Source organism: Ammospiza nelsoni, chromosome 2 (genome assembly GCF_027579445.1).
Source record: "Ammospiza nelsoni isolate bAmmNel1 chromosome 2, bAmmNel1.pri, whole genome shotgun sequence".
NCBI classification, from domain to species: Eukaryota; Metazoa; Chordata; class Aves; order Passeriformes; family Passerellidae; genus Ammospiza; species Ammospiza nelsoni.
The window spans coordinates 80,477,043-80,503,740 of record NC_080634.1 but is presented as its reverse complement, the minus strand read 5'-3'; the positions used below and the strand labels follow the sequence as shown (position 1 = coordinate 80,503,740).

General features: G+C 39.7%; 1 protein-coding gene across 4 annotated transcripts in view; it reads right to left on the bottom strand.

Annotated features, from left to right (window-relative positions):
- The window catches only part of CLYBL (citramalyl-CoA lyase), a 165,099-nt gene that overhangs the window by 75,695 nt on the left and 62,706 nt on the right, over positions 1–26,698 (bottom strand). For all 4 annotated transcript variants that reach the window (XR_009417814.1, XR_009417815.1, XM_059466159.1 and 1 more), the window contains exon 2: positions 1,731–1,920. Coding sequence is in view for 2 of the 4 variants with exons in the window: in XM_059466159.1 (XP_059322142.1) it covers positions 1,731–1,920 (190 nt within the window). In the remaining 2 variants the exon portion in view is untranslated. The remainder of the gene's footprint in view (positions 1–1,730; positions 1,921–26,698) is intronic.

Sequence of the window (26,698 nt, the reverse complement as noted above, 5' to 3'; positions counted from 1 at the left end):
ACCAGTTTTGATTCCAGACAAGCTCTGAACTTCCTCATTCTGCTCCTACAAGCCTGGACCACACTTTATGTTATTTCTTGGTAGCTTGTCCCCACTTCTACCTCCTGTCTGCTTTCTTTTTGCGTTTAAGCTGAGGCAGGGGCTCATCTGTCATCTCAAGTTTTCATTACCAATTTTCCCCCTAATTTCCTTGAAATCTTATACCCAGTGGCACAACTTCACTTTAACAGAGCTAGAATTTTACCACCCTTGAGAAATTGCTACTGTCAACTTTGTTGTCTTGATCATAAAATTTTGTTTTTCTGTCATTTTTTATTACAAATAAATGCTTATGCTATAAATTATTTGATATAATTAAGCTGCACCTAAAAATACTTCAGTTTTATACACAACTACATCTTGTATCACACAGCAGCAGCCTCTGAAAGGTGATGAAACAATACTAATTCACTGTGACAGGATATATAATCCTAGTCTTTCAACACTGAATTTTAGCAACCGAAAAATGCTTTCCAGTCATCTCCAGCAGCACACAGAAACATCCAGCAATGCTACTTTCACTTTTCAGAATTAAAACAGGTACATGCAAACTCTGTAAAATTTTTCCTTTCCAACATACCTGTAAAGAGCGGAAGGTTGAAGAAAGCACTATCCAACAGTGCTTCTGGAAAGCATTAACTCACAAGAAAAAGAAAATAATAAAACTTCGTCCACATTTTGAAAGGAAATGGGAAAATTTTCAAGTCTGTTTTCCTAACTTTCTGGACAAGATACTTATACTCAAACCCTAAACACTGCTTGCTGTAGTCTGAAGCATGGAGACACAGTTAGGAAAACCAACAAATATGAAAATAATGTGACAGCAAACTTACATTCCTGTTGAGAAATAGCTTTTGTTAGGAAACATTTGCACCAATTTCTCGTATACATTGTTTAAGATGGCTGACTTGGCAGTTAATTTTAAAGTTGGACTCAGTGATCTTAAAGGTTTTTTCCAATAATTCTGCGGTTCTAAGACGTGGAACATACTGAAATGGTTACTTCCATATGTTTAAAAAAGAAATTGTTTGCAAGCAAAACTGAATGCATGCTAGAGCATTCTCTCTTTTCCCACAGTTTAATGTTAACAACAACTTGGCATAGGTACTTGACATATACACATCAATCTCCCACTTTGCTCTCCATCCCCATTCCAAACACTGATAATACTTGGGATCGAACTTCTGGTTCCTTGAGAAACATCCTTTACAGCATTTCCCCCAAAATTTCAGGAAGTATATATTTCCAAACACGCCAAGGCTCATGCACCAAACAGACTCATGCTGTTTTGCTCACAATCTGAAGATACTTTTATTTCAATAACAAACTGCCCACCTGGTGATTCTGAACTAATGCTTCCTTTTCCACTTCTTTTCTTACACTGTTTCTTCCTCTTCCCTAAGAAATGTGTTGCAATAATAACAACATCTCCCACTCCTCTGTGATGACAGCTTATGCCCAGTTCTGTATTCCTGCAAAACTCCCTCCCTGCTTACTCACACGGGATCTCTTTGAGTTCTGAGTAACCAGATTTTTCCAACACCCTCACAAAGCCTATCACTGTGACATTACTCTGTATATCTTAAGAGTTATATTTGTCTTTCTGGTTGTCACTTCCCCAAGGCAAAGGCAATGTTTTTCCACAAGTTCTCTTTAGTGCTGATTATATCACACAGATAATTTTTAATTACCTTTCTGTTCAGAGCCACACCATCTTCACAGTCCAACACTGCACAATCTACATTTAGTGATGGGATTTTTCTTATCTTCTTTTCATCATCCGCAGGTACATAGAGCACAGCCCGTCTGGGAACATATTTGTGTGATGATGTAAAGCGATAACTGAGCTTAGGAACACCAGCTGGCTGAAGAGAATCCACCCTGTAAAGGATATTGTTGAAATTAGACTATTGGCAGCAATGCTGTAAATCATACTTGACTGTATTTTAAAAGCAAAACGTTCCTACCTAAATAGTGGCTGGGTTTGGGCTACTTACATATTTTTTCCCTTCAGAAGAGACAAGTTAGGGACATATCAGTATTACAGTTAATTACAATATAAAACTCCAAAACCACTGTGTTCAATAGAAGTTGCAAACTTAATCATAATTGATGACCTGCCAGGGCTGAGGTTTATGCAGCTTTAATTACACTGCCTATTCTGGGTGCTACAGCAAGTATGAAATACAGAAGGGTGGTGGTTGGTTTTTTTTCCTTGTCATAGGACTCCTCTGTAGGATGCAGACTGTGCTGGGAATGGATCAGGACTGCTTTGGGGAGGAGCTGCTATCTGCTACATTTCCTCCAGGAGCTGGATGCCATGCTGTGAATGATGCAGGGATGCTGGTTAAAACAAACACAGGTTTGTGAAGTTCATTTTGCAACCTTAGCATTATATCAACAAATGTATTTGCATGCAAATTTTAAATAAGCAAGATGGATGGAGGGGGAAATGAAGAAAAAAGAATTAAAACCCCAGGTAGTGTGGAACCTTGCTACTCTCTTCAGACCTTCACGTCCACAGCACAGACTTCCAGTGGCAGAGCTCACAAACCCAGCAGCATCAGCAGCAGGGTTTTTGGCTGTGGAGTCTTTTTAAATTTGTAAATGCTTTGTGCACCACACTTCAGTGCAGGTGTGAGCCTTTGGTGCCACACGGCCTGAGAGGATAACATCCCTGTGGCCCATAGGTGTGAGCTCTGGGGTGGTCTCCACCACATGCTGATATTCCTGGTGAGGCCCAGCTAACCTGCTCCAGGCAGGAGCTGGGTTACTGCACTTGGAGGCTGCCAAAGGAGGCTGCTCTTCAGTCCTGTGGGGAGCTTGCTTTGCTCCATAATTACGAGCACAGAAATAAATTATAGAGAGTGCCACTGTGTTTCTTGGCCTTCCAAAAAAATCCCCTTGCCTGCTCCTGTTCCTCCCCACTGCATGCTGTACCCCCAGGCCTATTCTGCTACATCAAAGATGAGGACAAAATAATACAATTTACCTTCATACTAAGCACAAGGCACTTACACCACAAAATAATCCTACCATATAACACCATTATGCATTATCATGTATATTATTCAGCACTTTGAATAATGCAAAGCTTTCCTAGCACCATGCTGAACATGTCATTATCACATCATGTCAGGGACCCATGCATTTTCCTGTGCCCCTCTTAATAATGCTTCCCAAGTTGCTAGACTTGGATGACACATGGCTACACACATATGTGGGTTTTCTTCAAAGCAAACACAACTAACACTCTCAAATGCCTGGAAATGAGTTCAGTCAATCTAAATCAGAGCCAGTGTGGCATGTCACTGACAGACCACTGTAATACTTGCCTTTCTAAGCTGAATCTGTTGAAGAACCCTCTCTTCCCCTAGAGTGTGCACCCTTAAAGCTGAATGTAAGAGTTGGGTTAAAAATATGAAAAAAGCTTTTATCACATTTTAACTCAGTAAACTAAATTTTAAAAGGAAAGGATTCCATCATCTCATCTGCTGCATCTCTGCATATCCTGTGTGGATCCATTTTAAGAGCCTACAAAAACCACTGCTGGGCTCTTCTTTGCAACATGCCTGGTAATGCTTAACTCAGTTTAAGAAATGGGACAGCTTGGCAGTTAAATAGACATTATTCTATTAAAAGTGTCAATGTTACCCTTGTTAATAACAGCAACAGCTTCAAGACTCAGGTGTAGGAGGTCCTATCAGCACCTGGAGACATGCAACTGAGATCCACTGAGCCCTCCAAAGTGCTCTCTTTGCCTCTTTCACAAGCTGCTTCATGTTCCCTGCTTCAGGCTGAAGTGGGGATGGTAATAGAACTTGTGGCAACTCAAGTGGCTGCTAGACAAATCCACTTAATCGCATTTTCCTGCAGTAGTACACTTTGGGAGAGCAAGGACAGGGTGGAGAGTGGTTTATCTCAAATGGAAAGAGGAGGATCTTTTTTCAGTGTGACACAGAGGTCAGTAAAGAAGTCTGCAGTCCTTCCCATAACATATATGAGGGAACAAAAGTGATTAGTTTCTATTCTCTTTCTCTGATGGCTTCAGCCTTGTGGTTCCCAAGGGCACAAAGGAGCCAAAGAGCTCAGCCCATTAATAGTTAACTCCAGCCTGGAGCCAGGCAGCCCCTGAAGCACCCTTAATGACTGCCTCTCACCAGCCTCCAACCTGCCAGAAACCTGATAGACATGGTGAACACCATAATCTCAGAGCATGCTGAGATGAGATGTATCTTCTGTCACACGTTTCCCAGGATTTCTTCTGGGCTGTCATCAAACCAAGGGCTGTTTGACCAGCCGTTTTCCCTCTCACTGCTGCAAGCCCCCTGAAGGCAGCCCGGCTCTGCATACCACACACAATGGCCTGCAGTGTTGTGTAGGTGAAAGCACCATTACCTGCAGACCAGATTTAGTCAGGTGTCACCAGCCAGGTCTATGAACATGTGTTTAGATGGAGGAGCAGTACAGCTTCCTCAGCAGACCACCTGACTCCACAGAAGTGATAGACTTAATCTGTTAAAAAGCCATCATTAATAGGCTTAATGCTGGAAATGCTACTGCCTGGCGACTATTGCCGTCTCTCCCTCAGCTAAACAACTTTGTAACCACATGGGCTCAAACAACATGTTTCTCAGGACATGAATTATTATAAAAAATACACTGTCAATGTGTCAAATTATTAGTTTTATGGGATATCTTAGCAAGTTGAAGAAAAAATAATTTTTTCAAAAAGCATGGCCAGGAAAAAAATATATACAGCAGGAGATGGTGTCAGTGGACCAACACAGAATCCTTCTCCTTTCAAAACTAAGAGCTCTAGAAATATTCGTATAAAATAAGAGTTCTCAAAATCAACATCATACCTCTCTTTAGGTATGACAGCAGTAAATGGCATCAATGCTAATTCTTTGACAATTATTCTTTAATCATCACCGTGCATTTTGCTTGCAAAGTCATATTTTATGTTCTACAATAAAAAAGCAGAGGAACACATGGATTAATTAATAGATCCATTTGTCTATAGACTTATTTTAAACAGTGGCAAGGCTTGTGGTGCTCTGTATATGAGCAGTTAGCAACTCTGGTAGGAAACACTCCACTGATTATCTTGACTTCTGTTATGTTGATAGAATGAAAAAATCCCCAGCAGTTGCTTTTTTAGGACAAAAAACCCACACAGCACTGCAGTCTCGATTATACTGTTAACCCTGTGCCATAAAGAGGAGGAAAATCTTACATATGTTTCCTGGCTCCAAGTATTTTAATGATTCAAACTAAGCTTGACTATGCTTTAAACTAAACACATGGACAAAAGCCAAGTGAATTTGCTAAGACAATGTTTCTTCCTTTAAGCACTGTAAGTTAAAACAAGGACTAGGCTATTGGGTAACGCTCATTAAATTGTTTTACAGCAGCATATTTTCATTCGTAGCATCTGGCAGCATGCTGAGTGCTCTTGGGTCTTGGAAATAAAACTAAATTTCTTCAGCAAACATAACACTCTACTAAAGTCTTCATCAAATATGTAAAAGTAGCTGGCAAGTTAAAGTTTCTCATGGTCCTTTGAGAACCATTCCACCCAAGAGTGAATGGTTCATCCTCAGGAAGGAGAAAAGAAAACCTATTTGACTACTAAGAGACACTGCAGTTTGCAATGGCAGCCATACAGCGTGACTGTGAACAGTGAAATTACCCCAAATTATGCAAATTTCCCTGCTGTAAACTGCATTTCCACATTCCAGAATTGCTCATACACATACTTAAATGCACACACCTGTGCAGTGACACTGGAGCCAACAACATATAGCTCACAAAGTAAAGTACTCACACAAGTGATTTCCAGCACTTTAACCTGTGCCTCTGTTCCCTGTTTATTTGCTAAATCAAATCCCCCTGGAAGATCTGCCAAACACATAGAAAAATTTTCATTGTTCAGTAGGCCAAATCTTTCCTTCTACAATCTTTGGCATAGTGTAGGCAAAGTGTTTGAAAAGAGCATTTTTAGACACTTCACTAAAACTATTAAAAAATCTGGATAATTTCCACATGTATTTTTGACCTCTGTGCATGTAACTGCACACCATGATATCTGTGGAGCTGTGGAAGAAAGACAGAAGTGATCCAAGACCCACAACCCCCCCGAAAAAGACCCAGCTAATGCAGGAAAACGTTGTACAAATTATTTCTGCAATATGTGCAAAAAAACCCCACTCCAGCGAAAATGTAATGGTTTTCCTGCGTTGAATTTACTGGGGAGTAGCACACCAGCGCACACAAATAATCCACCAAAACAAAGGAAACTTCTATGGAATTACAAAGCCCCACAATTTGCATAGTAATTCTTTCTAATTAAAAAAAGAAGATACAAGTTGTTTGTTATAAACATCAGCAGGCCCTGTGCAAATACGGAGGGCTCGCAGCCGCGCTGTTTGTCGAATCAAAGCGACTCGCTGGAGAGTTTTATTGGTACAGCTGCGGCGCATGCATTTTATCACACATGCTAATAATCCTGGTTATGGCACTAACATTTTAATCATTTGTTCTCTGGGCTTGTTTCTCAAACAATTAGCACTAATGAATGGCCAAAATACCTCGGATCATATATGTCTAATTGCAGTCAAGAGCGGTTATTGTCCGCATGTACATTTCAATTCACCTCTGGGGATAATGTTTGTTAATTGTATTTCTTTATATAGCAAGTGAAAAAAGGCTGTTCACTCAAAAAGGGACTAAGTGTTCTCTTCTTTCCCTTTGTTCCCACAAGAAGCTAAAGTCACTTCAAGAGGCACTTAATCCCATCATCCATGGTTACAATTGCCTTACAGCATCAATCAAAAAGAATCTGAAGTAAAATGATGCAGCTATATTGTGTAATTAAAAGCAATTCAGGTAGTTATTACTTGGGGCATTTTCCAGGTCCAAATACTTAAAATGGCACTGCAGGGATTCTAAATACTGTAGTGTTTTAAATTTGGTGAACTACAATATCTCACAGAGAAAGGGAAGGAATATGCAAAAAAAAATCTCCTAGTGTGTATTGTAAAGTGAAAGAAAAGAGGAGGAACAGCTAATGTTTGAAGTGACAAAATCTACAAGTCTCCATATAAAAGGGAAATAAAAATATCAAGAAGAGAGAAAAGGGGAGAAAAAAGAAAAGGACAGCAGTTTTCAAGGAAAAGAAATTCCTCGTAATTGTTAAAAAGTTAACATGTGAAAAAATGCTAACATTTCCTCGAATGGAAAACAAAAGCTCATGTCACAAGCTTTACCATCAGAATACAGGTCTCCAAAATCTTAGTGCTCTCCTAGTGGAAATAAATCTGGGTAAAGCAAGCAGCTCTTCCTTAGGGAAAGAAAAAAAAAGGAAAAAAAAAAAAGAAAAACACTTAGGTTAAAAGTGAAGAGCTATTATATTTACTTTTGAATAAAATGTAAGGGAAGGAACTTTACGTAACAACTGCCGCTAACCCTGATCCAATTATGCTGAAATTAAAACTGAGAGGTTATCAACATACCAAACACTCAGCTTTACATTTTGATTTCTTCCTTTGTTCCAGACTCAGTACGGTCATTTCCCTGACCCTCAAAAAACTAATTAAGAAACCCCCCCCAAACCTAAGCCCTTTCCAGGGCAGGCAGAAGCCACCAGCTCTCATGGTTTGAGATCTCTTTGCAAGCAGTTTTCTTTACTAGGAGAAGCTTTGTCTGATTTTAAACTTCCCACCATAAGGCTGATACTATGTCTCACAGACGTAAGGTGAAGATTAATTCCCCTGAAACTGATGGAAGACATAAAGGTATAAAATTGGCCTCCCAAAAGTGAAGAAAGTGAAAGAATAAGCCCTAGCACTTCCTCAACATCCTAAGGGAGACAGGCGGTCTGCACCCAGCTGCGGGGACTGAGAGTGGTGAGCTGAAGAAGCGCTCACAAAAACTCAGCGAATTAAGAAATTTAACCCCCGTAACAACCAGCTTTGGATATCAAAAGGGACAGATTGGAGGGGGTTGCTCCTGAGAGCACTTGCCTGCTGGAAAGACTGTAGCAGGAAGAAATGAAAAGGGGGCTTCCAAGTGACCTTTCACAAGCACTCACTCCAACTGATCAGGACACATTGCATTAGAGCCAAAAAACAGAGAGCTGAACCAAATGGGGAAGGAGAGCCCCAATGATCAAAAAAAAAAAAAAATGACACAGGGAAGTGTGAGTGGAAATGAAAACTAAGCACCAAATCCAAAGATGCTGGTAAGTAATTTTAGGAAAAATATGTGTCTTTGTCTGCTATTTAAAAATTTTCCCTATCTCCAGTAAATCATGTAAGTCACATAACTGGGCTCCAGAGAAAAGATTAATACAAGAAAAGATGAATATAAACCAGGAACTTACTGGCAAAAGCTTAAAATCATGGATCCCTAAGCCATAAAATGATAAAAGGCTATCATAGGTTAAATAGTTAACCAAACTTTCTCCTCCCACCAGCACTAAAAGTAAAAAAAAAAAAAAAAAAAAAAAACAAACTTTTATTTACCCCACCATGTTCTTTCAACTACATTTGACCCTGTTGTTTTGGTTCACTCTGAGCTCCATCATGCCTTAAATTGCTTTGACTGAAGATCAGGCATTTTTTTCTTCTCAATTCAAAATGGCCAAATTAGACAACGAGGATAAAAATAAAAGGACCACTGGCTTCTCATATTACTAACGTGTCCTGTTTTCAGGGCAGCAAAAATAGCTTGTTTGTGAGGAAGAGGAGAGTGCTACCGTTCTTTGACTTAAGAAGTGAATTTTAAAAGAGATTTAAATAATGGCTCAGGGTGACAAGGGCTGCTGCTTCCTACTAATGGCAACAGGCTGCTCCTCTCGGGCAGCCTGTGTGTGTGTGTGTTTGCTATCATCCAAGGTTAATTGGTGTCCTGTCTTGGGGAGCTTTAGCATATGTGACATACAGTTGAGGCTTTGCTCCCTTCCTTACAGTGTGGATAACCCTGAATCACTCGTCATGCCCATAAAGTATTCTCAAGCCAAGCTGTACCTCACTTTGCTTTTACCATTGACAAAGTATCTGGCTTCTTGGGATGCTTTCTGATGCTTAAGCAGACCCACAGCACTGCAGGGCAATGGAAAAGCACTCTGTCTGTCTGTAGCATATTCACATTGCCACAAAGGAACTTGCAGTTAGGATAACAGTTAATTTCTCTGTCTTCCTAAATATAAAGATATAGAAATAAATGCCAAGTATGGACAGTTTTAAAGAAAATTTTAAGTGTTTTAATTTACTTAACTAATTCAGTTTCTAAGTTGCATTTTTAAAATCTACAACACTGTAAATAGATATTGCAAAATTTTGTCTAGCTGCATGTTTTTTTAAGCAAAACTCTTGCATTACATTTTTTAAACAGAATTGCAACTTGCAGCTGCAACAGAAATTTGCAACACATTTTAAATAACAAAAACATCCCACAATAAAGATGAAGATCCAATACCAAAATTGAGAGATTTAGAAAAAAATATACACATAAATTTGCCTTTTTAAGGTATGCATTGAGAAGTAAGAAGATATTGCTTTTAGATATGTGATGCTGATGTATGATTTGCTTTGATTTACTTGGGTTTGGGTTTTGGTACAGACAAATATGCACCAAGTGTTATCAGAGCTGTATGGCACAAAGGGAAAAACATGCCTTTGGAGGTTAAGAATCTTCCAGTTCAGGGGGAGGACCACATATAACCAAAAAGCTGTCCTGGAACATCCCACGCCAAATCTGTCTTAGGAAGTGAATACATAAAACCCACAAATCTGCAATGGTTGCCCTTTTATACAGTCAGACCCATCCTGGTGGCCTCTGCAGAAAAGCTGAACTTTGAAGGGATTCTTTATGTCACTGCAAAACCACTCTTGGCTCTTCCAGTTCTCCCCTCCATCTTACCATCAGGTACTTACTTCCCTTGCTCCTAAATCTGCCGCAGCCCTTTCACACACTGACTTTGCACCCACCCATCTCAGTGCACAGGCACCAAAATTGGTAACGATGTTTGGGCACAATTACTTTTCTTGCTGAAGGTGTTTTCCCCTCTTTTCTCCCCCGCTGCCCTCCGTTCCCTCGGCGTCGGTTCCCACACCAGGACACCGGGAGCATCCCCAGCACTGAGCTCCTGCAGCCCTGGCCGCCGGCCCAGCTGTGCGCGCATTGGCTAAATGCTGCAAGGTCAAGATCCAGAGCGGGATTCAAAAATTCCACGCTAATTACTGTGATTAAAGTCCGAGTCCCAGACTCATCCAAAGGCTCCTGAGCAGTTTAGGAGCAGGCTGCTAATGAGTTATACACAAAGTAAGAAACAGGCACTTGATAAAGTCAGAATCAATAAAGTGCCATTCCTGCCTGTTAAAATGATCTTGCCATCCATCACAGAGAGTCACTATGTTCACCAGAGCCTGTGTAGGTTAGATATCTATGTCTGCATGGTGTGAGAGAAAAGGAAAACACTACAGTCCTTAAAACCACTTCTGAATTATATCTGAGTTGAAATAAAATTACACCAAAGTTGTGATTGACAATTTTTAGCAGAAGGAAATGAATGGAGTGTCAATATACTAGTGCTGAAGAAGTTAGGAGAAAGAAGGCATTTGTCATCCATTTTGGGTCTTCCAGAATTTCTGATTTTTTTTATTACAAACTGTTGTCTTCATAGTTTTGGTTGTGGTGAGGATATTTTACAAACTGAAGGTCCCTTCACACTTCTAGGAATTTTTCACTGGTAGACCATATCTTATCTCAATTTTCAATTTACATCAGTCTACACTTAGTCAAACCACAAACATTTTGATGATTTCTGCACTTAGAAACATAGGTAAATTATAATACTATATAAAGCACAGACATTTTTACCATATAAGAAAAAGAAAACAATATTGCAGTCTTCTCTGCATTTTGAAACTGCTCCTGTAAACCCACTTGAGCATGTGCCTAGCCCAGAGAAATCAAAAAGATTAGTCAAACACCTACAGTTAACCATGTCCTTAAGTGCTTCCAGGACTGGGGATTAATTTTGAATTATGAAACTGTTCCATTTCCATGTGTTCTTAGGCTATACATGGGTCAACCAGCTTTTTTCACGTTTTTGCACAGAGACTTGTGCAAAATTGAGACTTAGATGTATATGGACGCAATCCAGGTGGTGAATATCTTTTAAACAATATAAAGATGCTAAATTTCAGCTGGTGGAAAAAACCAAACTTACATGATATTTTCAGAATAAGATTAAAAGTAAACATATTATTTATGTTTAGCCAAGTATTATTCTGTAGAATTATTACATGGAGGAATTACTAAGTCAAAGAATTATTTTGTATTAAACTGGACTTACTCAGAATGTTTTCTGCACCAAATAACTGAGCAGTGAAAAACAATTTAGCAAGCAATTAGTAAATATTAAATTGCTGAAGAACAGAACTATAAAACTACAATGCACTGCAATTAGATCCAAAAAAAGAAAATGTTGTAATTACTTCAAAGCTGATGCAATATGACAGAAAAAAAGAACGAATACACAATGCTTTTAGTTCAACAGCAATTGTGGCCACACTAATTGAAAACCAACTGCTCCCTGGCTTTGAATACAAGCCTGGTGGAAATTTAAAAATATTTCCTAAACGGACAATAAAGAAGAACGCTTACAAATCCTGCAGTGCTCCAGGCAACACTTAACTTTGGGAATGTCTACAGGCAGAAATACTACCCTGCAATATGGCTCAGGATGGCACAAACAAGCATCTGTGTTTATTTTTTAACTAGTGGATTTATAAGAGCAATGAAATCCCTACATAAGCATTTTATATTGACCTGATATGGACTTACTGTTTTAACCAGCTTTTTAACTAACTCCACAAGTTAATAAAGGCAACTACATGAATCCTTACTGCCTACACATTAAGATAAGAAAAACATTCATTAAGCAATATCCAGACTGTTTTAATTACAGGAATATCACTCTTATTTGTAGTATAATGTTCGTTAAGTACAGTATAACATTTTCTTAAAATGCCCCAGAGGCAGTTAAACTCTTGATTAGCTATTAAAAAAAAAAAAAAAAAAAGAAATCTCCCTTAACTTCAATCACAGGAGTTAATGCCTACTGCAATGAAATTCCAGCACTTATAATCATGCAAAAATGTCATATGAAAATCTTATTAACCATGAAAACATTATATAAGATCAAATGAATCTTCTGTGCTGTTAGCACTACTCAATGTTAGCAAAATGTTGGACTTTTTCTATGCTGATTGTGGTAGTAACAATAATAAGCCCAGCCCTATTTCTTTTGAAAATGACATGAATTGAAAACATGCTCTTATTTTATGAATTTCAAAATATAGCAAGGAATGCACAAAAATTCTGACTTCTATATTTTCATGCCTTTAACTACATCTCTGTTCTATTATCCAATGTTAAAGCACACCAAACTAGAAGAAGTGGGTGCATTAAAAAACATTATAAAGACAGAACCTTCATGATCTCTAGTAAATAAACACTGTTTAGGTGCTTTACTATTCAATAATGAAACTTCCTTTTTTTCCCTGCCTTTTCCAGTACATTACAAAATTTAACATTATTATTGTTATTGTATAGAGTACAAAGAAACATCTATATTTTCTTCAGTATTTATCCTGCATCTGCCCCTTATTCCATACAGCTCTTGAAAAAAAAAAGTTGTTCATTTTTTATTTGCTAAGACCACCAGGAATTAAAAAATTGTGAACAACATGATGCATGAAAAATTGCAATATTTTTAAAGTACATATTGAAACATTATTTTCTGGTTCTGTGTCTTTGACTTTGTATTTTCAAGCTTTTTCAAAGACAAAAATTTTCTTGAAAAGTAAAAAAAAGTGAAAGGTGAGATTTCAGGAATCAGGATTAAAGGAAAGAACAAATACGGTGATGTTAATGATAAATAGGTGACAGCTGTCAGCTCATTTTGATCTTTCACATAAGCAGCTGAAGGATAATTTTATTATATGGGAATGCCAAACCCTAACTCCAAAATGGCCCTCCAAAACCATCTCCTTAGTAAGGTCAGCAAACTAAAAATTGCAAATTTAGCACCCACCAGTGTCTTCAAGCTCAGCACCTCTCTATGCACAGAGTTCCCCACAGTGAGTGATCGGGGTTTGCTACCCTGAAAGGGACAAACCCCTCCCTCCACTGAGCTGCTGGGTCAGGTCCTGCCACCCCCATGGGTGCATATTTGGGGGGAGTGGTCAAAGCCCTGGGTGCACCTTTCAAGGGCAGATTGAGCCATAATCCTCCCCCTGACTCAGGCAGTTCCGATGTCCCCTGAGGAGGTGAGTGTGCCTGGGGGAGATGAACCTCACCCCAGAGTGTCCCCAGCAGGGAACCAATTTCAAGGAACACATCGGTCCTATCATGACAGCCTGTCCTACCAGGCACAACCCTTGTTGTGTAGGCAAGCTCAAAGACCATAAAGGTGCTGAACCTACCAGGCAGATAATATGAATGTGTGATGGGGGATAAACATTAGCCAAGGAATACATTTTAACACTAAATCAGAAGATTGCTATAACTTTATTTTTTTTAGCCCTATTCCTAAGATACTTTTATAATTTAATTCTCTGAACATTTTCACAGAACTCTTCAGATTAGCTTTGCCACATCCCAAGAAACTCAGAAACCTGTCCTAAAACCATGGCTCCCAGGTCCCTGTTTCAGATCCCCCATTGTCAAACTCCCATCCCATCTGAGGCTCAGTTCATCATCAACTTGGACACTTTAAAAAATCATCCAGACTGAAAGTCAACTTCTCTGCAAATCAGCATGATTAAATATCAGGTAGCAGCTCTTTTTGGGGGCACCTGATGGGCCTGTGCAAGGGCAAGTCCAAGCACTCTCATTTTATGGCATGTGGAATACAGATAACTTCCCTGTGGAAGTTTCTAATCTGTATTTCCCAGGTGAGATTACTTGTGTGGTTATGGTTGCTATAACATATATCCACTGTGGCCAGTGAACACATGAAAAGGCCCAATGACACTTTGGCAAAGCTGAAGAACCAAAGCTTCTCCCCTCACCAGCAGCCTTGCTCCACAGGACATTCCTTTTCTCCCAGACATCGCAGTTCCATTAAATGGGGATTTCCTATCTCACTGCCTCACAACACTGGTTCACACACTGGTTCCCCTCTCTTAAAACTAAATTTTAGAAAACAGCCTTGTCCTTAGTGGCTGCCTAGAGGGGAGGAAAGAGTTGGATATTAGAGAGAAGTTGGCAGAGAGGGAAGGGAAGAAAAAGAGAAGAGGTCACCAAGCACACAGATTGCTTGGGAGACCCATGAAGAAGAAATTCTTCCAACTTAGTTTAAGAGTGAGGGTTTTCCTCTAAATTCATGACACAGGCTGTTCAATATTTATTTAAAAATAAGTAAAGAAGAAAAATCCACTTCCTCCCTTGCAGTCTGCACATATAAAGAAAATGGCTTTTAGCTCATAATGATGGTACATTATAGATAAGCAAAAGTCCTGGATTACAGGAAAATAAAATCTATAAGGAGAAATAGGATTAAGCCTACTTCCACATAACAGCTTTTATGACATTTAAATGAGCAGCTGTGTTTCTTTAAGTAAGTGTTATAGCATTCCACATCTGTATAAAAACTGCATGACAGACAGACTTTCTCAAGTCACTGATATATAAGCTTGTGAGGATAAAAAATCCCTGTGAAAATGCATAAAGGCATTGCTTGGCTTTCCTTTAAGTCTTCCTTTACAACCTAGGTCATGAATATAGGTTTAGGCTTAAGGAAATAAGGCAGTTAGATCACATATGTCTTTTGTCCTGTACTGCACAAAGAGAAAAATTATTCCATTACCGAATCAGCCAACTTTTTTCTTTGGGTAACATTTTAGATATACTTCAGTGTAAAGGCCTTGAGATACATTTTAATTCTGCAGTGCATGCCAGCAATCTAAGAATATTAAGAAACTATATCTCCCAAAGTTAATATTGTATATAAGGAATTTGGATGGTTTGAACCAGTTTTAGTTTCACTTGATGCCTTGCTTGCCATCATCTGTTTCCTTGCTGATAGGAAGAATGTTATGGATGTCTCAATTTTTATCTTCTTCCTGAATAACAGTTTAGTTGAGCTGATGTCTCAGTAACAGCAAAATTTGTTGACAGAGATTAACATAGATGTGGTGAAAAAAAAATTGTGGCATATTGACTCTCTTCTCTAGAACATATCCAGCAGCCAAAGCCTTCCTCCTTTTTTGTTTTTGTGTCATTTGTGTTTAAGGGAGAACATGCAAAACAATGACCTCACTAGTTCTGTGTGCAAGCAAGAACAGAATCTGAGACACCAAGCAGACATTAAAATAGGCCCACCCTTAAAAGTAATGTTTTCTTTTGGTCTGCAGCCACAATAGTCTGAGGTGAGCATTTATATGTGTGTGTGCTTGTGTTTATATATTTGTGTGCCTTTATATGTCTATCTACATACACAATCTATTTATGCATTTGTGCACATATAAATGTACATATATAAGTGTCCATATATGTACATGTGTATACATGTATGCATATAAGAAGACCCAACATGGCATAGTACAACAGCAGCACTGATCAGTGGAAAGTGGTAAAAAAGAATGGACTTCCATAAATCCAAGCAATAGTAAAACTGTTTTTTTCCCCCAACTTTTAGCCTCAAAGATTCCTCATACTTTGCTGGAATAAACTACCTGTTCCTGCATCTCCAGCAAAGGCATTAGGGTGGGAGTTCTCCAGTGGAATACAGAGTTCCCTCAGCACCCCAAATGTACCAGACTGAGGGCTGTTCCACCATTACTTATGGATGGCCCTGCCTTGCTTTTGCAAGGCTTGAGGTCTTTGCATCACACACTGCATCCACACGCTGTGGGCATCCTGTGCATCTTGCAAGTTCAGGTGTGACCCTGCATATTTACAGCTGCTGTAGACTGAAGCTGTGCCTCAGTGAGCTAAAGCAGTGCAGCCCCTCATGTTACTGCTGTCTTTGACAAATCCCTGCCAGAATAAACAAGCCACAAGTGACACTCCTTTCCACTTCATCTCCTGGAGCTCAACATTTTTAGCCCTGAAAAAGTGAACACTCATATCCTCTTTTCCTTGCCCCTGCTCATACTACTTTGGAGGTGAAGGAGGGGATTTAGGGGCTGTTTCACCAATTCTCTACCAGTATTTGTTAATAGAGGGGAAGAAAGACTAATGGCTAAACCAGGCATTTACAGCAGTAGCCAGAGACATTAAACTGAACCACAAAAGAGGGGGTTTGGGAGAAGAGATAATAATTCTTTCCTTTTTCCCTTTTGAGAAGCACTAGGATAAGGTGGGGCACACTTGTCATGAGTATCTTAAGGGTCTTTTCCAATCCAAATTATGTTCTCTTTCCCTCTCCTAAGGGCCCAGTCTGGGCTGTGAAAACCACAGCTGAGGCCTTAGAAAAACAGGCTCTGTTCCTGTCCTAAGCAGATAAAATGTAAATTGTTTTCCCACCATGACAACAGTCATACATGCTAACTTGAGCATTTTGAAGATGTTGATAGATTTCGATCCACAAAAAGGACATTATAACCATCAGTAAGTACGTTTTTTCGTGACTCTGTGGCTTATATTAGTTTGAGAAATAAATAACCAGTAGTTAAGTTGCATGTGGTTGTAATTATACTAATCATAAAATATTCTGTTTCATTATTCTCTAACCTCTGCAAAAATGTTCCTGTTATGAAGAAAACAAACAGAAGACAGATTCTAGACCAGGATAGACTGAATTAAGGAGAAGTGAAGATAAAAGAGGCTGGAGAGACAAATAAGGTTGCAGGTGGCTGCAGTATATTTATTACCCTGTTATTTTAAAGAACATTCACATCTTGATTCAAAATACACTTTTATTACTCTCTACACCTTTTCCATTGCTTGGAAACAGCAATCAACAAAGCAATGTTTAACCTACCACAAGGAATATTAGGGGGGCTTTGAAAACAGAGAAGATGGAGAACTTTGTAAGACTGTTCATGTTTGAGACCCAGTAAGGAAGAAGCCTAAAAATCATCTACAGGAGGAAGAGAATGAAAGGGTAATTGTAAGCTGCAAGAAGCTTACAGGTCTGGCAGAGTAATGAAGTGAGGAAAGCCCAGGAACAGGGCACCACACACACAAAAACTGAAGCTGACAACAAGCAACAGGCAGCTCTAGAGGTCAGTCAGAGCAGGAGAGTCCTGAACAGCCAGCACACAGCAAGGCTGGAAGGCCCAGCTGGCCAGGAGAGGGGTGACAAATGCATAAGGCCTTGGTGAGATGGCCCCCGGGCACCACAAGGAGTTTTAGGTTTGTGCAAGTGGCAAGGCAGACTCTGCCAGGATATGTCCCCAGCCGAGCCACCACAGAAGACAAGGAAGGAATGTGGGAGAGATGAACAAAGAAAGGAGGTGAGACCATGGAAAAGAAGCCACGCCATCAACCAGGGATGCAAACAAGAAGACATAGTAGGCATTCACTTAGAAAATCTGAAGAAAACAAGGTCAAAGGCAAGATTAAAAGAGCAAGGTGAAGATGTAATTTAAAGATAACAAAGAGAAAAAAACAGGAAGAGAACAAGGTCAGTGGAGATTTTGGTGAGGGAAGAATCAATGAAGCAGGAACTGAGCAGTCTCTTGATTCAGCATCAGACACAGAGAAGATGTATTAACTCAGGGCAGCCAGCTGTATCACTTAAGGAAAACAGGTAGAGTGGCATAAATCTTTGAAAAATGAAACAGTGGAAAGAGGAGTCAAGGATGAGAGCACCAGGGAGGAAGAGGAGGAAGCAAAAAGGAGACAGTGGGATCTTGATTCAGCCACTAAGCTGAGCCTAATGTGAAGAGTCTGAGCACTTGACTAACCACCACTGTGAACCAGGGCCTGGTACAGGAGCCTTCCAGCAAAAGACTGAGGAAGATGTGTAAAATGCACAGAACACAGTGGTTCAGCACTGAGAACGGAAATGAAATGGGGACTTCCATGGCCATCCCAAAAGAAGTTCTTTTGAAACCTTTTAAGTGTGACCTTTCACCTCACTTCATAGAGAAAGCAGAAAAAATATTTTTACATGGCCTTCACACTGACTTCTTGTACACAAGCAATCATTTAAATTTAGGCTTCTAGATCATTTTGCCAGCACTTAATGTTGCATAAAAATAAAGAAACTTAAGCTCCCTGCAACACAGTGCAAGTGACTGAACTTCCTTTCAGTAGCCAGAACTGCATCTATTAAATGTGTGAAATGCTAAAGGTAACAGTGTCCAACAATAGAAAATGAAGCAAAAGGAATTTAGACCAACCTCAGGAACCAGTTTGCCAAAATTATGGGTGAATGCTAGGGAAAAAGCACAATTAATACAGGGACAGATGGCTAAGCAAAAACAAAAGCCATTATCTAAAACCTGGCTAAGGAAAGCTTAGCAACTGATTGTTCAACAGACGGAATTAAAGAACTCAATTAAATATAGTACTATCAATAGTTTGGATCGCAAGGAATAAGAAAATAGAGGACTTGCTGTCATTTGTGGCAACATTAAAGTCTTTCTGTGCTTACATTAAATATTAAGGTGCTCAAGTTTTATACAGAAACAGACATTTCTCATCCTTGTGAGAAGGTGGGTTATAGAATGCAAAAACCTCTAGCCCAGTAATAAAAGCTTTAGTGACTTGAAAATCTTAGAAAACCATAACAGTGTTCTGCAAGTGGTCTGCAGCTCAGGAGATCCTGCTGAAATATGACAGTCTTTCCCTTTCCTCTTGATTCCCCCCCAAAACATGCATGCATATAGTCCTGAAAAACCATACTCAGGTGAGATGGGCAGTCTTTGGCTGTGTCCCCATAGGGATGAAAGGTTACTCCAGAACAGCAGCATCATTTTTTGAAGGTGCCCCATCTGAAACACATCAGCTGACAGCCACTACTGAGCAAGAGTTGGGAAAAAAGCACGGGAAGTGGTACAAGAAGATATGTCCCACGTGTTTAGAGTCATGCTCAGAGAGAGATCTGCGACCTCTGGCAGCTCTTAGCAGAGGGAGGGTGCAGCACAGGCTCTGAAAAATCCACTGGCATCACCACCTGAAGCACTCTCTGCCAAGCAGCCCATGGAAAACTTTATCTGGGGGAGTTGCAGCCGCTCTCATGCTAGGAGCAGGCACACGCATTGCAGTCAAATCACTTGGTCCTGTACAAAAAGAATTAACTCCAAATAAATATCTGAATCTCTGCCTGCAGCCTCAGTACAAACATTGACTCCCTCAGAGGAGCACTCCATGAAAAGTTGCACAAGTAATTAAAATGAAGCCTTCTAAGAGCTTTACACAGCACAAAATGATGGCTAAACCTGTCTGCCATCACTGTCTGGTATGAACAGTTTGAATTGATAGGCCCCACTCATACATGCAAGCCATGTTTGGTTCTTGTTGATACTTTAGCAGTACTTTAATTATTGTAGTAATTAGTTGACATGCATTGTTTCAACACATCACATCTCCATGGTGGCATCATCAGTTTGTAATAGAGGCTTCTTTAAGAAAAGAAACAGCTTCCTAATTTTTTTATTAAAAAAAGTTAATAATTACAGGAACACTGACAGTGTTGCTATAGTTACGACTATATCAGCCTTTCACTTACAACTCCCCGTTTTCAAGGGTCAATAACTCAGTTGTCAAAAATCCCACTGGGCAGTAGCCTGACACGTCTTAGACATAAATGAAACAACTGCATAAATAAAAATCAGCTGTTACACTCTTGTGAACATTTTGAATCAAATCACTCTTTCCATATGATATTTTGAGCATCCATCAGTAGGTTTTGTGGCTTTTTTTGTATATATTTTTTGGCAGTCTGTTGGTCCTTTAGGTGCTCCAGCGGTTTCGGCAACTGCCAGAGGGAAAGGAAGAAGAGCCATCACTTTCTCCTCCAGCCATTTCATCCCATCCCACCAGAAAGGAAGCAATTCTGGACACGCCCGCTATGGTCCCAACAAAACTTCCCCAGGATTTTCAGGCACAAAAGCTTCACACGCATGTGCAGCAGCTGGATTACCACAAAAGACCATAACGGCCCTAAGAGCCGTTACGGTATATCAAGTGAGTAAACCGAAAACTAAGAAGGATTTACACAATGACCATAGTGGCTCCCTGGGAGCCGTTACGGTCTATCAGGTCAAAAATCCACTTTTCAAAGAGCGCCTAAATATGTGTATGCCCAACAGGGCCTTGAATCTCCGGAGCAACTATCACACACATTTTCAAAATCAGCCAGGGAAGAGAAGGGAGATTACACCCAACAACATAAAGAGAGAAATTTTTTACAATGAATAAAAGACATATCATGCAAATTCTAAAGACCTACATTTAAATGGAAAGAAGTGCATGTTAAGTTGAGAAATAGGACACAACATGATTTCTTCATTGTCAAAACAGGTCCTTTGAGGATTTTTCTTTTTTTTTTCTTTTTTAATGAAAAAGGAAATTTCCCACCAAAGCCAATCACTTTAAAAATTAAAAGTTAGTTTTCAAGAAGTACAGATATAATGCAATCACAGCTGGGTTCTGAATTGCAGTTCTGCTGCATTTCAAGTCTCTAGTCACGGCACAAGTTGGTAACAAGGCTCAGCTTTGCCTTCCTTTAATTCTCTCCCATTGTGTCACGAAACGAACAAGTTACTCAAGACAGTAATTTTCTCCGTAAAAGTCACGTCTATTTTTTCTAAAAAGAAATCTGTAATAAATCATCAGCCTACTTACTTTTTCTTCTTCCCCTTCCTTTACATGACATATTTGTTCCTGCAGCAAACCTTGCAAGAGAACACTTTCTCTCTATGACCTGAGATAACGGTAATGTTGAAAGAATGGCCTCACTTGTCAAAGATTAGAAGGCTGTCTGCAGCCTACACTCGTCTTTACTTCAGCCAAATAGGCCCAATAAATGCTAATACTCAGCATGACGCATTGAGAACGCTAAGCCTCAACACTGACTAAGAAGAAAGTATCACAAATTTACTGAAATTATCTATAGCACAATAGAGAAGAGAAGGAATTAATCAAAGTCTCTCTCTTAATGCAATGCTTGATTGAACTATCCCAATCCCTTTTTAAATAGGATAACCTAGTGGCAAGTGACCCCGATGACACATCCTAGAGAGGTACACAAGTACCACTTGTTCGATTTTTTTTCTTTTATGACCTCATTAAGAAGGATTTTGAAGATTGTTCCTGAGTATGAGAACAAAGTGTCTGAAGATATCTCTAGCTTTTTATGTCTTTAGCCTTTTGCTGTTGAAATGGATTTTGAACAAGTGTTTATAAACTAAGTACATGCACAAGCAAAAAAGAAAATTCCTTAAAAATTAAATCTACTGATGTTACCTTTTCTTAAATGCAAAGACTAGCTAAGTCTCCAAGAAAAAAAGTTTTGCCAAGATGAACTCATGATTGCATCTACCCCCCGCCCTGTACTCCCTCTCTCTCCTTTCCTGTTATAGACCTCATTAATTAGATTTGGCGGCAATTTTCCCTTCCTTATCAGGGAAGACAGTCTGCCAAATCTGCTAGTGTGAAAATACTCCATCGCCAGTAACATTTTTTCCTAAGTGTTTGTTGATTCCACGCTTGGATTTAATATCAAGGATTATATTTTATAACCAGAAACAAACAAACAGATTTATAACTGAAGACTGAAAGGCAAACAGCAGAAAAAAAGCAAGCCAAGTACTGAACCTAAATGTAGCATTTTTATTGACTTCTTAGAAACCAAATAACCTGGCATATTAGTGTGTGCATTCTGCAACAGACATTCAGCCCCATTGTACTACTTAGAAGAGAATAAAAAGAAACCCTACTGTTTGAAATCCAGCGGAACATCCCCACAACAGAGCACAACTGTTCCCTCATGCATGAATGGGAAGGAGATGAAAGAAAAGATGGACTTCTGAGGTACAGCAAAAAACAAAGACAACAAAAGTGCTGATCATGAGGGAATGACACAACTCATTGCTGCAAAAAGGATGAGAGAAAGGAGCTCAAACAATGGTGCAGACAGCTAAGTGACATGTAGAAGAATTGAAAAATCTACAGAAGTGTCTTTTCTTTCCACACTTGACGAGAAACAATTAAATGTTGGTACATCTGTCATAAAAAAGATAATTGAAACCTGTTACCATCATTATAGACGGTAACTTAACTACCAAAACTGTAACTGTCCAATTAAGTGTTGCCCCCTCTGTTATCTATACCACTTGCTAAAATGAAAAAAACCCTTTAAAGCTGGTGATGATTTACCCCCAGTATAGTTGTTACAAGCCATGGAGCTGAACTGGCACGTTTTACAAGGTGGATATTTAGGCTGCAGGGTACCTATGTCTATTTGTACCCACACAGATGGGGAAGGCAGGCACACATGGTGCATGGGGGCGCACATGCGTGAGCGCACGCATTCATGCACTTGCACTCGCACACCCACCAGCCAGGACAAATTTTGCAAACAGATGAGGTTTTTGACAAGGAATCCAAAAAACCCAGATAACTGCCAGAAACCTCACTAGGTGTTTACTCCCATGAAGGTCCACCAGCCTGTGAAAACAACACCGTGCTAAACTAATCCGCTGACTGTTGCTACTTGCTTGATAACGCGCAACACTCCACAAAACTGCAAAGCAGTTATTGACCCTGTCAGAACACCTGATTAATGGATAAATGCTGTAATTGATTAGCAGAGCAGTGTGAATTAAAACAGAATACAGCATCAATAATGAGCCACTGACAAAAGGTAGCTGACATAAAATGTAAAATGGTAGCCTGCAGCCATAAAATGTAAAATGGTAGCCTGCAGCCATATCTCATCAAAGACATGCGTTTCTTAAAAACAGAAGAAAACACTACCCCTGAAAAAACCCAGAAGTGCGGTGTCCTGTTCTCTGCATTCTTTAGGCTTTTCTCTTGGTAATGATTAAACCACAAGCAAAATGTTATGGGAACTACTCGAGAATCCACTTCATACATCAAGCCAGGCAAGGCAGTTAAATGACTGCATTATCCTCTGGGCTTCTCTACCCTTAAATTCACTGCTCTCCATTTTATCCAGGTGAACTGTGATTTTGGAGTGGTGCCGGGCACATCCAAGACTGCCTTCAGTGGGGTACACAGGCAAATCCCACAGCTCATAGGTACACAAGGGAGCCCCACAACGGTGTCACACCAAGGAGACAACTTGGAGCTACAATCATCACATTGTTACACTTGTTTTCCATTCCCTTGAGGGCCTCAGGAGGCCAAATGATCCCACTTTTGTTCCTTTTTCTTTCTGATTTAATCCTCCTCTGAGGCCTTACATTATGCCTGACACTATATGAAATAGATTATATAGATTTCATACAGCACCCGCAAACACACACGTGATGTTTCCCTGCTGTAGGAAAGCGAGTTTGTAACACAGCGTCAGAACCTTTCATGGCACCTATCCTGGTCCTCCAGCTCTTTAGGCACCCTGCATTACTCTGTGCATTAGGCAAGTTGACACACCTAATGTAATGCCATCAGACATATCAAAGCTGTCTTGGTACAAGCAGAAAAAAACATTAGCTTGAGTAGAGCACTTAATGCAATTACGTTGCTCTGACTTCCTGAGCTAGCTCACTCAGAAGTAATTTAAGCTTTTCTACATGACACTGTATTGTACCCAGCAAACACAGCCTCTGCTCAAAATGGTTGTTGCTACCAGGGAAGACTCTCAGAAGTCTCTATATCTCATTTCCCCCCTTAAAATAAAACCCAGAAACTGTTAAACTGAAGATCCGTGCTTTTGATATGAAAAATACGAATAATGAAAACAGTGGCATTATTCCCTTGCAATAATTATCTCAAAATCTGTCAATCTGATGCCCATTTTACATTTCTCTGCAAAGCAAAATATATTTTTCTAGCAGTTCTACAGATTCACAGATATTTATTCACAGATTAAGTCCTTTGGAAATCCACATAATTTAGGATATTTTTTTTTTCCATTAGACTTATTTTGAGTGCAGAACGATATTTCTCCTTCCCCAGCTGCTTCAGGGCTACTATCTTTTCAGTGGCATCACAACTTTTTAAATTTAAGTACTTTACCAGTTCAGAAGCAGATTTCATTATATCTCACACCAATAATCTAATGCATTACCTGTGTAGGTGATCTCTATTTATCAACCAAGAAAATCAGGTATTTCCAAAGAAAAAGCCTGGTGGTCTTTGGGTTGGAAGATCTGCCTCTCTCCCTTTACTGACCTAACAAGAAGTTACCCTAACAACTTGCACTTTAAAAGCTACAGCTACATCACAAGACTTCTGTATTAGCAATTTAAGATAATTGCAATTAAGGAGGCTTTTAACCCTTCCTATGGTATTCCTGTTCCTCTGCAGCTCTCTGTGAGGACCAAGGGAGGGAGAAACGAAGTGTGCTCTGATGAGTCCCCTCCCTACAGCAGAACATCTCCAGCCCAGCAGGAGCTCCCTCACAGGCACCACTTTCTCCTAAAACTTGGCTGGACAAAAGGAGGGCCAAGCCACTGTGCATATGAGCTTGTTCCAGGGAAGGGGATCCTGGATCTCCCCTATTGTCCATGTTCTCTGGGAAGTCCTGTGCTCCAGGATACCAGCTGGTTTGGGGAGAACTGAGGCACAGGTACACTTCTGCTATATAAAAAGCATTGGCATTTCTCTCTTGCTGAGCTTCATCAGGAAAAATAATGGATCCTTGATGAAAAAAGCAAATGGCTGAACAGCTTGGGCATTTTTGGAGTCTGAACCTGGTCAGAGTGATGGTGAGACTGAGCCCAGCTCTCACTGCCAGGGCAGGTGGGGTAGCACTGGAATATCAGAAATATAGGCACCAAGGCACTCCTTTAAAAAAAATGAACAAGGAGACCTGCTGACAGCTCAACTATTTCCTGGAATAACTGCTTTGCTTACCTGACTCCAGAGAGCCTGATGGTGCTGGATCCCTGGTGCTGGGGGACAGCTGCCCACAGCCCTGATACAGAAGCTTGCAACCCATAATAGGAGAGCTTACACTGTCTAAAACCATGCAGAAAACACCAGCTTTCTACTGCTTATTATCAAATCCAAACAGTTGTTACAGAAATGAAATCTTGTCTCCTTTCCTTAGCTATTTTTATATTGTATTGTAAAATATGAAACCTGGTTTCAGCCGGGAAGCATTCTAAAAAGTAACCTAAAAATACTTCCAGCATCCCAAAAAGAGGAGCCTGCCTTAAAAAAAAATACTGACAAGAGAAAAAGTTACATAAACTTCAATGGAAGCAGGATTAGGCTCTTTAACTTTTTTTTTTGGGTTGGGGGGAGGGGATGGAGTGTGCAGAGAAGAGGAGAGACGAAACTCTGGCAGCTGAAGGTTCAGCTTGATCCTCAGAAATTTTAAAGAAGACATTCTTCTCCAAAGCTATTGTCAGGGCTGGAGACAAAAGTAGAGGCCCTTTCAGCTGCTGAACTTAGCCAAAAAGCCATTTGTAACTCCTGCAGTGCAGTGCTTTTATAGGTCAGGGCATACTCCAAAAAGATTTTCTCTCTTTTTCATTCTCTTTTTGGAAGATTTGGTTAGGACCCAGAAATTTAGCTCAGAAATAAGCAAGAAATATTTCAGCACATTACAAAACAGCTGTATAAAGATCTCCAAGTACATTGCTTTAACACAAACACAGTTTTCAGATTTGGAATTATATTTTACTAGTTGGTGTGCACACCTGAAGCCGTCATTGCTTCTCAGACATAGTTGTCCATGATTTTTTTTTTTTTTTTGTTTTTGTTTTGGGGTCTTGAGAAATATTAATGAATAGGTAAAGAGGAATTTTGGAATTTAATTTTTCTTCTAGTCCCTTAACATCAAAAATCTGGAAAACGGTTTTAGCAAAAACATTTTACCAATTAGAAGGTGCTACCATTTTTTGCCTAATAAAACTCAATCAGATTGGCCAGATGAGAGGGGTGCAAGAATCTGCAAAGGAAATGTCAAGGTAAGAGCCTTGCTCTGTTTGCACACCCAGCTAGTGGGACAAAGTTTACTGGAATGTATGTCTGACTGCACTCTAAGGGCTGCTGGAGAATTCAGGCTTTAACTGAAATGGTGATCTCACTACCTGGGGTCCTCAGATCTTCACCTAAAAATCCTTCCTGTCCCCCAAGAAGAACAACTGGAACTATTTGCTACAAACAAGCAAAGAAGAAAGGAGTAAATCCTACATAATTAAACAGTACAAAAGGAAATGTAGTCATATAGAGAGAAAAGAAGATTTGAGAAGATTGGTCGGACACCAGAGCCATACACTTAATAAAAGAGAAGGAAACAAACCCAAACATTTTATCAAAGGAAAATATTTTAGAAATCTACATGCCCACCATTCTTGATAAAACTGCTCTGGTAAAATTCCCACTGATTTCCATGACTTCATAGGAAAAGGAGAAATGTCATTAGCTAACTCGGGCTACACATTTAAAGAGAGCCATCTTGTTTAAATATATTTTCTTCCTAAGAGCCTGCATGGCTAAATCATCTTGTTTAAATATATTTTCTTCCTAAGAGTCTGCATGGCTAAATCAG